At 37.1% G+C, this 11508-nt stretch overlaps 1 protein-coding gene across 3 annotated transcripts in view; it reads left to right on the top strand.

Moving 5' to 3' along the window:
• Nucleotides 1-7631: 7631 nt before the first annotated feature.
• LOC121409220 (T-box transcription factor TBX1-like) overlaps nt 7632-11508 on the top strand; it is a 42744-nt gene continuing 38867 nt past the window's right edge. For all 3 annotated transcript variants that reach the window (XM_041601080.1, XM_041601079.1, XM_041601078.1), the window contains exon 1: nt 7632-8462. In XM_041601080.1, the coding sequence (XP_041457014.1) occupies nt 8231-8462 (232 nt within the window). In that variant the 5' untranslated portion in view covers nt 7632-8230. The remainder of the gene's footprint in view (nt 8463-11508) is intronic.

Raw genomic sequence — 11508 nt, 5'->3', positions numbered from 1 at the left:
CGTGTTTCAGAACAGAAAACTAACAAAGGCTTAAACACCGTTAAGAAATAATATTCAAATTAATTTCACAACGTTTTGAATGAATAGCAATTGTTATTTTAAATCAATTAATTGACGTCTTTCACACCAAACGAATGATTAACGCCAATAACGAAATCATCAAGATGGTAACGACTTTATTAATATTTACAATCTGTCCATGAAGACTTAGACACCTTCTATCAAATAAAGTGTCTGAATTATCTCTAACCAATTACACCCCATTAGATAATGAGAATATAAGTCACAACTTATTATACAGATATTTAGATCAATGACGATTCTGAATGCCCGTGCACGCCGCACGTAAGGACATGGGGAAACTCGCCCGGTCGCCCAGCACTGTGGCCGTGCATTACACTCGTGTAATGTACGTTGCCCTTGGTTGAGGAATACTTGGGAGAGAGGTCGTATATAAACATTGGAGGTCACATTCCTCCTGATCTTGGGTGTCATATTACGTCTTGGTCGTAACCTCTGCTATAGTCTTCTCTACTAGTAAGCAAGGTTAGGGAGGAAAATAAGGGAAAAGGGAATGTCTCGAGTAGGGGCCATAAAAAAATTATTTTCGCAGTTCAGGTTGCCGGGCACACTAGCATTGTCATTGTCTGCACACATTTGTGATGTATTAAAAAAAAACTTATTCTTAGTCTTTATACAGAACTTTACAATAATTCAAAACAAAATACAATTAGGATACATTAACATTGTTTCCAATATTTTTTTCCTCTATATCATAAAACATTCGTTAGGAGTATGACCGTTTGAAAAACAATCTTATACCAGGGATATGGAACAACATATCCCTGCTTATAGTCTTTATCATCAAAAACCCATCTTCGTAACACACCAACAAAATCCGCCAAAGTCAGACCAGTATCATGATATTAATCAAATCACTTGATGCCATTGAGAACGACAACGAATATGATGTTACTCAGGCTATGTGGTGGTGATGATGATGTCATTCTCTCGATACATAATGTTATTGATTTCTAGGAATACGATCTTAATTACTATGTCATTGGCAGTCTAAGTATTTCAGTTATGATATTATACTGTCAGGACAAAGTAATGAATGGTAAATATAGGCCTTATTGTGGAATAACGCTAATTATCATCAATATTTATAAATTTTCCATACCTCTTAATACCACACCTTTTCTATTGCCTATATATAGCATGAATAAAATTATTGTTGAATACTTGAAAGCAATTTAAAAACACTCAAAAATTAGTCTTCAATTCAATTTATTGTACTATCAACTCAGATACAACACGATCTACACCAGGGTACCCTACAGACATACAGAGTAAGATTTTGATTAATATCTTATCTCTTGAATACATTATTATGTAAAACATTAGTGTGGCGGATTGTAAGTTGTTTATGATAATTTTATACAGGAAAATATGACACTGAAATATGACAGCATACGGATTTGGGGCAGATATTTGGAGAATACAGGGGAGCGTTTCATGAAAGGACTTGCCGGACGTTTTATCCGACAAGTCCTGTTTTATCCGACAGTTACTATAGTAACAGTGCTTCTCAACCAATCAGAATCCAGGAAAGTTGTCAGATCTGACAACTTGTCGGACAAAAATATTGATGAAACACCCCCAAGCCTAGGCCTATCCATTTCTTACTTCAGTCTATTTCTCTTATGAGAACAAAATGATGATCAATTGATGCTCGACCGAGCTCCAAACACACAACATAAAGATCATCCCCGCTCGTCTACCACTATACTTGAGAGAATTGAATTTTCATGGTCTACCAACGGGTTATCAAAACGGCTATTTGAAATCAGTAATAATTTCATTGGCAGCATGTTCGTTGGTCAAGTCGAATTAATCTTTATTTGGTAGGCCATCCTACACTGGGGTTCACCCCCACCCCTGTGATGATCAAATGAAATGTAGTCTTTACTCAATGTGGAAAGTGTGTTTCAAACTGATAAAATTTGATCTCATCTCGCACAAGTATGGGCTTTTTTTTCAACTTTCACCATGTTCACTAAAATTTAGAGTCATGGCCGGTTAGTTTCAACAACCCCATCACTACTCCCCTCCCCACGAAGCACAACGTAACCTGACATGAACATACTTTATTCCTCTTTTCTTTGGGGGAGATGGGGGTGAATGATTTTACTTTCAAATAATACTTTGGAAGATGTTCTATTGGAATGCTTTTTAAAGGTTAATGCATTATAATCAATTTCCTCCAACCCTACTGTACTACTCTCTTCACTGGCCAAATAAATCTGTGGTAAAAAAAGAAACCATGAAGAATGCAGAAGCACATGTTGATTTATTATGGTTTCACGCCGAGTATTGCCGCTCACATCACGGGGTATTGATCACAGAGCATGCCGCTCAAAGTGCCTCTGGCTATACATGTATCATACAGTGTCTTTACACACAACAACTTTCTCACATTACTAACTGGTATAATCATGCACCTATCTGTAGGTCCATGGTATAGCCTAATTGGCATTTACAGTGATTGGTTAACATTGGTTTGACTTTTATAAAATCTGAGCTAGAAGGTCACACTTGTCACCTGTGTCTGTGATATGTTACCAAAATAAAGCCCAGAAAAAATTTCGTTCGAAAATAATTATTCAGTGCTTCAAAAATTGAACTATAAAGTGATCGGAAACACCATCTTAATTTCATCCTATACACTTATGTGTACTATTTAGGTGTCTATACGACGCCTATTTACAAAATCGGGGTTTTCCTTGTAGTTTTAGCTTTTCATTCTCAATAATGGTTGTTTTCAGGGTTTATTAGTTCTAATACATGCACTTGTACACATGTTTCATCTTGGTTTGAGAATTTTTTTAAATCGGCTGCTCACAAAGTTAAACAATACCTTTAAAGATACACTCACAAAGCTTGTCTGTGGCTCAATTAGGTAAAATATGTTGGATGTTGCAATTCATCCCTTTAATTTGGGAGTTTATTAAGTTCAGACATTGAACATCCCCAGATGTTTCAAACGTGGAGAGTCATCATGTATGAAGTCATAAACATCAGACATGGCGTCCCATCACAGAAACTAAATAAAATCAATTCTCCTTGGTCTTTTTGTATCCATTAAGTCATATCTTTCTTGGCTACCTTTTCGTTTCAGCTTCCTTCTCTTTAGACCTTGTTTTCATCCCAAGATGCAAATAGAAAAATAACAACTTTCTCCCAAGAACATGCAGTCATTTTAGCTCATTTCTTCCTCACAATTTTCATGTGTCATTTTATTTCGAATGATTCTTAACACGATTAACGTTTTTTCTCCCCATTCTGAAAGTCTCCCCCTCAAATTTCCCTTCTGCTATATTTTCACGTCGAAGACCCCCCCCATGGATCTCTAACTCTTCACATTTTGTTTCTTTTCTTGTATGTCATTTACGTTGTTACCCAACATTGTGACCATAACATACCACCGCGCCACCGGGATCGAGTCCCAGAGCGTCCCCATGAGCTGAGCCAGGCAAAATGTATAAACTATCTTTTTGCAGTGATATTGTTCAAACCCATGAGACTCTGTCAGCCTTCCCAAGCAGTAATTGCAACAATGACTAATGTGCTACATTAAAACAGAATGTTGGAATAACGACAGAATTCCAATGCGAATTGTCCTCTTTCTTTGAAAAAATATACATATAAAATTGGCATTTATGTATGGTGCCAAACACTATCTAATCCCAATGGATGTCTGCTGGATTCGGATTCCTTTGAAACCTTTTTTTTAATCTGAAAAGACTTCTGATCATTCATAATAACTTGGGAAGTTACATGAATGAGGGTAAAAATAGAACTAAGAAAGAATAAAGTATTAAACCATATTCTTATCCAGTATCAATGTGTTTATATAAAAATTATTTTGTTAAGATGTGGGGCCATAGTTTAGGTAACAATATATAACACGATTTTACATCTTTTATGAGATTACTTGAGATCAATACATTCATACAATAAATTTATGAACCTTTGAATGTTTTTAAAGTTTGTAGTGACACTAGAACACAATCAATTATCAAATAAGGCAATTTGTATGTCCAAATAAATACACAATTCAACCACGGGAAATTTTATATCTTTGCCAGTTTTAGATTGATCTTTCTCTAGTTTGATGTTATTCAATCACATTTCAATCACATGATCAGCCAATCTGAAATCAAATACAGTTATGCATGTAGTATATACATCATAAATTCAGGATTATATCAATTTCATTTGTGGTAAACTTGTTCACGGTGATCTCTGAGCATGCATATTTTGCTATTTTATTATCTAGGCCTCATATTATCCATCCTATTTCATGCAAAGCAATGCAAAGCAATCAATTTTCAAGCCATTTCAACCATTGCATCAGGGCAACTCATAACTCCGTACAGCTGCACAACGCGTAGCATTTCGCACTGCAAAATATTCCTCGCGTCGACGAATATCAAAAGATGAACATGATTATGACGAGATTTTCTATAATAAACAGCAGAAATCAATGTTATGAATTGTTATACGTTAAATGAATGTCACTTTAATATATCTTTAGAAGCTTACCTTTTTCCCGACAGCTTTTGGCAAATATGGATGTCATAGCTTCAAGCTAGGTTGTAGTCTCCTGCTGAGCAGATACAAACAAAGTAAAATTCAAAATGGCGGCGCCCATGAGAGTAAACTGGAAGTGATCAGAGGTCATTTGACGACATTAGTCAACAGAAAGCGTTGAAGTTTGAATTTTGACTCGTTTTGTAGTTTGCACATCCTGAAGAATATTTTCATATTCTACTTTTCATCGGATATATAGATGAAGACTAGATTTATAACGAAAAAACGGTAAAGACCGCGACACAAACGGTTTTCATTTTCGAATGAATGTCAACCCCTTGAACAGCTTAACAGCGGTGAAGGGTCAACCTTACCCTATCCGAAGTACGACCTGCGAGCTACCGCTTTAAAAGTAGACACACAACCATTCTGTTGGAAACTAAATTTCAACTTTCAATAAACGCACATTGTCTTTACTCGAAAGTGAAAGAATATAGAACCTATGCTTGTTTCATATATTCAATCAAGTTTTAAATGGAACACGTTAAACCGGTTAAAAATATTAATTTAACTGAGATGAAGTTTGTCATGAATATTGGAGAGCATACTCATCGATAATCTAGCCTCCAATATCTTGAGTTTAAACATTGGATTTGAGGCTCTAAACAATCAGTGTAGCTCTTTAACTAACGACTCTATTGTAGTCCGGAAATACACAAGTGCCCCTATCAAACGTCTTGGTAGTTTCATGATATCCCTGGTAGTTTGTACTAAGATTGGAGCCGAATTGTTATTTCAAACGCTGAGAAAGAATGCCATGGTAAGATCGCCTTACACATTTGGAAACATAAGACCATAAATTAGACAAGATAGAAATTGAGCAGCGGTGACACTTTTCTCTCCTTGAGGGCAAAAGTACAATTAAGCCAGACGTTAAGACCCTCGTGGAACAATTTAATGTGTTTGCCAGATATTTTCTGATCGACGACGAAAATAAAAGTTTTGGGTGGTTTCGAATAACTGCAATGGTCTCGGGTTTTTATTGCTCACCTAACTTTATTCGTTTCCTCATTTAGAAAATATTCGGCACATTCATAATGGGCTCCATATGTTTCACTATGTACATACGCTACATTTGTACAATAGTAGTATGATGTGGAATGAAAAAAATATTATAGTGTTACATATTGCATCAAAGTTTTTTCTCTTCATTGTCATCATCTCGTCATCATTGTCTTCAACACTTTCTTCTTCAACGTCATCATCATAATGGTCAGCATCACCACCAACATTAACACCGCCGCAATCACCTCCACCAGCATCATCACCTTTATCATTGACAGTTTCGTCGTCATCACTGTCTCCCACCATCCTCATCGTTGTCAGTGCAGATTATATCCTGTTTCCAAGCCAATATTGTTTGCAAGCCCTTTGGCGATATTCACGCCAACATATTCAAGTAATATACTTCATTATTCCAACTCTTTTAAATGAATGAATCAGAAAATACGAAATATTATAAGAACAGTCTAAACTTCCATCATGGAGCTACTACTACTCTGTGTTAGCTCCATGCTTCCATCATATGAACACAATAAACCCTTTTCATTTCCAAATATTTTATATTCGACGTTCATCCTAAAACAGGTTTGATTTTACGACGAATACCTGGATATTTACTTGATCTAGAATGTCTTATGTCATCAACTTTCAATCTCTGGAAGAAAACTCCAAACCCTCCTTTCAATGGCTTCCTGTCCAGCCTGATTTTCTTCCAAGAGTTCTGAAATCCCTAGGATTAGCTGCGATACTGCAAGAAAACACATAATTTTATAACCAACAAAATGAGATGTTCAGATTCATTTAATGTTGTTTTACGTCGTAATTCTGTTTACGAGTGGTAAAATGAATAAGCTATTATTTACAAGAATGTACAGTGAGAGAGATAGAAAGAGGGAGAGAGGAAGAGATAGAGAATGTGAGAATGGGGAGGGAGAGGGAGTGAGGGATTAGGGTTTGTTGAACTTGGACCGTTTGTCTTCCTCTGGGGTTGCCCTCCATGATGAGAAAGCCAGAGGATCCCCCATAACGGAGATGAAATGAACAGGAGTCGAACGACCAAATACCCAGACATATGATTCTGACTCGTGATCGAATGAAGGAGAGGGAGGGAGGGGTGGGGTGGGTGGGGGGGGGGGTGTTGGAGGGAAAGTTGGATATCAGTATTCGACCGACCTACACTCAGAAAAGTTTTGATGGAAAGGGAGTTGGTGAGCGGATGTATATATGAACAGGTTTGTACGGAGGGAAATGCAGGTTGATGTAGGTGAGGGGGGGGGGGGGGGGTAGATAAAGGGAAAGAGTTTTCAATGATGGCAAATAAAGCAGGATTAGAGAAGGTGACGGAGAAGAAAAAGGGAATTCGTCTCTAAAGATAAAGGTGTTGGAGTTTCTTGTGAAATATCTTTGTGTTAGAATAGACAATCAATACCTTTTCTTAAATAAAAAATCTAATCTTTGATTTCCTTTTCATTACACGTATGTAAATATTTGATATCATCAAAAAGTATTTTTGTATGGGTAATTATCATTTGTCCCCTTTTGTTATCATTTATGAACTAATTGAGTGGTCCAGTTTTCAACTTTTGTTACTTCACGTAAAATCTCAATACGTTGGCAGGATGAAAAAGACTCAGTGACTACAATGAGAGAGAGAATTATTATGATGATATTTATTATTTTTCTTCTGGGGGAGATTGATGTTACTCTCCTATTCCTATTTTGCCTACTCGGGGCTACTCATGCATTCATCTGCATAATTAGTCAAATGATTTGGTTGTCGACAACCAATTATTTACGAGCACGGTTGCATAATTTACCGACGTCGCCTCACTCTGGTGCCGGAGCAATGCTTCACCAACCAATCAGAGACGACATACCTGTAGCACGTACTAGTCGCTGAGTTCAACCCTGAAAAAGAGGCGGGGGTGCAGAGATAAATAACGCAAACTTTGGTCCCATTTGTGGATGAAGTTAGCAACTGACATCGTGACTGCTGACTATGACGGTAGATGAAAGTGATCGAGGGGAGGAGAGCTAAGAAAAAAAAGTTGAAGGGACCTATCATTGCAACACTTGTGCGATAATCTCAAAACAACGCTGCAGATAGAGAGATCTTGCCCGAGACTTGGGGCTAGATTTTTCGGCACATCACTTCATTGATAGATCTCATGGTGGTGAGACCCTCATATTTTTCACTCTCTGGTCTGGAAACGACATTGTCATACATGAAATCTATGCGAGCTCATTTTAACACCATACAGCAGGACATGTGGAACTGGAAGACATTTTTAGTTTTTCAAACTTGCATTTTAGTTTGCAGTTTCTATTAGTTTGTCTTGGCGTGGGATTTAATCTTAGCCTGTTGAGTCGTCATTTACGGATTCTAACGCGCGAAATATATCTGTCTGTGCGATCTTTTAATTTACCCTGCGGATTCCCTATCGTCTGCTTCATTATTACGTATCCAATAATATCGACAGTCTAGGAAGTTACAAAGTGTTTAAAATCGGGTAAATTTGATCTCGAATTTATCCGATCTCACCGAAAAAGTCGGCTTTTTCTTTGGCTGGCTATGGATATTACGAGCCATACGGCGGACCCACTTTCTCCGAGGGCTAACGCATTCAGCATCGCTTCACTTATCTCGCCGAGCGACAGGGAAGGCGACGAGGACGAGCTGACCGCCGGGACTGGCGGCGTGGTATGTCAGGACAGTTCCGTTGCGTCTCTTCAAGCCTTGCACGAGGTACAGAACGGAAACGATTGGGGATTAAGATACAACAACGATTATCACAACATGGAAGGTAAAATCAAATTATATATATGAACATGTTCTAGCTATTGTTATGAGTATTACTGTAAAATATAGCCTATGTGACTGTCATGGATATATTAATCTGTTTCATTGTCGCTTTGATTGACCAGTTTGTACACTCTGACTCTTGCTTCACTGCAAATCCCATAATTTCAATTCTGTCTTGTAATAAATGTTTCTTGCATAAATATGTCACAATTAAATTAAATAAATAAATTTGCTATACTTCACAAAAGTCCATGCACCATGTGCACAGAAGGAAATAATTACTTGTAGGCCTATCCCTGCTGGTATATTCTGTAGGAATGACTTGACCTATACTCAATATCTATCACTGAATGATTCAATATATCACTCTCGCTATTTCATCATGTCACAATTTCTGTTTGGATAGAATATGTTAATATAGAAGAAATGTTATATGTTATTGGATTTCATGGTAACGTGACCTAGGAATACTTCAGGGAATGGACTTCTCCAGCTATTCCCGACCATTTTATTCTCCCTAAAATACATATCCATCTCCAGGGTGCTTCAAATATTCGTGCAGGCACTGCACTCCGAACCCGTTCACCAGCCCTCCCCCTTCTCTCATAAATATGTCGATAGTAGCACGAAGCACATTTGTTTATACATCAACGTGCGTGAGTTCTCATTCGGTAGCTACCCCATACAGTTTTATCTTCCAAACCTACAGCGATTCATGCATGCTTACATGAGCATCAGAAATATATCAAAGTGGTAAAGAGGACGAATCCGGAATAAAGAGGGAGAGAGGAATGACATCAAAAAGATAATGTTTGGTAGACGACTCGTGTGATTTATATTGTATAAAGTAGAGACATGATGAGTAGTATGTCTGTCGTGATGATCATTATACTTGATGAGAGAAAACTCAGAAAATCAACCGAAACACGTCTGTATGACTGTATTGTTTTCGTACATTTTCAATCTTCTCTCATTTTGGTTGTATTGTCACCATGCAGGTAAAATGTTGGCATGTAGAAGGCCTATATAGAATAAAAACATCTCTCAAAAGTGATCATGTAGCCTCTTCATTTGCAAAGAAAATAATATTGAAGTACGTTTTATCCACTGGGATTATATAATCCTAGTCATGTTCCTGTATTACTCGCATTGTGAAAAAAAGATTTCTTACTCCTTGCCTTTGAACCACTTTGTACGACTGTGTACATAGGCCCACATAGCTAGGCATATTCGTGAAAGGCAAGATATAGTCTTGATATTGTCGAAATCTATAATTCTCAAACCTTAATTTAAGTCTCTAGATCAGTACATCAATGTGTAATTTCGAACCAGTACAAATTCAGATTGAAGATCATATCCATTATGTTGTACTCATTCTATCATACTTATGAAACACACAATTTTTGGTGACAAACCAACACAATAGACAGTTACATGATGCCGTAATGAATTAAAAATAAAACCTAAACTAATTTGCGCACTGCATATTCCACTCCACTTTACCTCCACTTCTGATAATGTCAAAATGATCGTTATTTCTTTCATTTTTAAAACTTCTATTTAACTAAGACAGACAACTTCTGTTGCATATTAATAATAAATAAAGAAAGAAAGATGATGACAATTCATAGAAATCACAACGTTTAAAAGTTTAACGTTTGAAAAATTAACATTTACCATTCGACGAAAAATGACTCAGTGATGTAGGTCTATGTATTCAATTATTTATATTTTCAAGATTAATAGAGATTATCATTTATTATTTTCGAAACGTGGAATTTTATAGAACGTTTTTTCATGATTCACAGTTAAATGTCACGATCATGACGATGTAAGTAATTGCTCCAACATCGTGTCATTTTAAACAAATTTAAAACATAACGCATGAATACAAAGTTTATCCATAGGTGGGATTGGTGTAACTGTTACGTCTTGATATGGTCAGAATTTTGTTTTACATTACATATAAATATGATTACTAAATTAGAAGGCAACAATTAGACTTTAAAAAGCAACAAATCCACCAAGCCATAAATGATTTTTTTTTTCACATATTGAAACACTCTTGAATTCATATTCTTAAATTAAAGCTGAAATTAAATGTGCAATCATTCTTAACAAGTCAATGCGAAGGCGGAGTGAAAAAAAATCCAGGCATTTTGATATGTAATAATGGCAAGGTGCAAAATATACCCCTGTTTACGACTGGAATCCCTAGCCGAGCTCCCCCGTTGGTCGGTTCCAATGATCCCCTATAGAGGACGTGGGCAGGTACATTCTCAACCTTGATCATGCGGGCTACACAAACACGCCAGATGTATTTCCATTTCTCGAGGATTTGCAGGTCAACTGAACCAAAGCCCCCCCTTCCTTCCCCATCCTCCTGCACATCCCTCATATTTCATGCTTTCTCTTACCATGTATATCCTCCAATTTTTATTTTATTTTTGTAATGTTCGCCATTGAACAGTATTTCAATTTCTTTTTGTAATTAGGCATACCGTCTTGTGTCGTCCCTTTCACGTTTGTTTCTATTATAACTCTCTTCTTCCTACATCATCATAAGCTAGTTAAGGGAACTTGGGACTTCAAAAAGAACTTACATGATCCATATTTTATTTGTAGACCTTTGTCGAATTTGATATCATATATTTCATTTTGGCATTAATCTTGTGTACGTATATTATGTTGTCTGCGTCCGACTATCCTTCTCCTCTCCACCCCCACGGTTTTGTTCAAACTTATCCATTCTTACCCATCTGTACCAGTTTTTATGCTTTCTCATTATTTTTAGCCTCATTTGTCTTTCTCTTACATTTCCTCTATTTTCCCTTCACCCCCCCCCCTCCCGATACACCCTTCCCATGATATCTGCCTCTCTCAGAGCTCCCCACCCTACCCCCACCCCCTCTGCTGCCCGGATCCCCAACCATATGGAGCATATGGGGCGAGGAATGACGTGTGTATTGTCATTTTATCAGGTCTCAACATTTTCAAGAACACAATTCAGAGGTGAAGAGTGTTCAGTCACTAAGCCATACCGTTCT

The sequence above is a fragment of the Lytechinus variegatus genome, chromosome 2 (assembly GCF_018143015.1).
Source record: "Lytechinus variegatus isolate NC3 chromosome 2, Lvar_3.0, whole genome shotgun sequence".
Lineage (NCBI taxonomy): Eukaryota > Metazoa > Echinodermata > Echinoidea > Temnopleuroida > Toxopneustidae > Lytechinus > Lytechinus variegatus.
The sequence above is the reverse complement of the archived record's forward strand: the minus strand, read 5'-3'. Positions and strand labels throughout refer to the sequence as shown.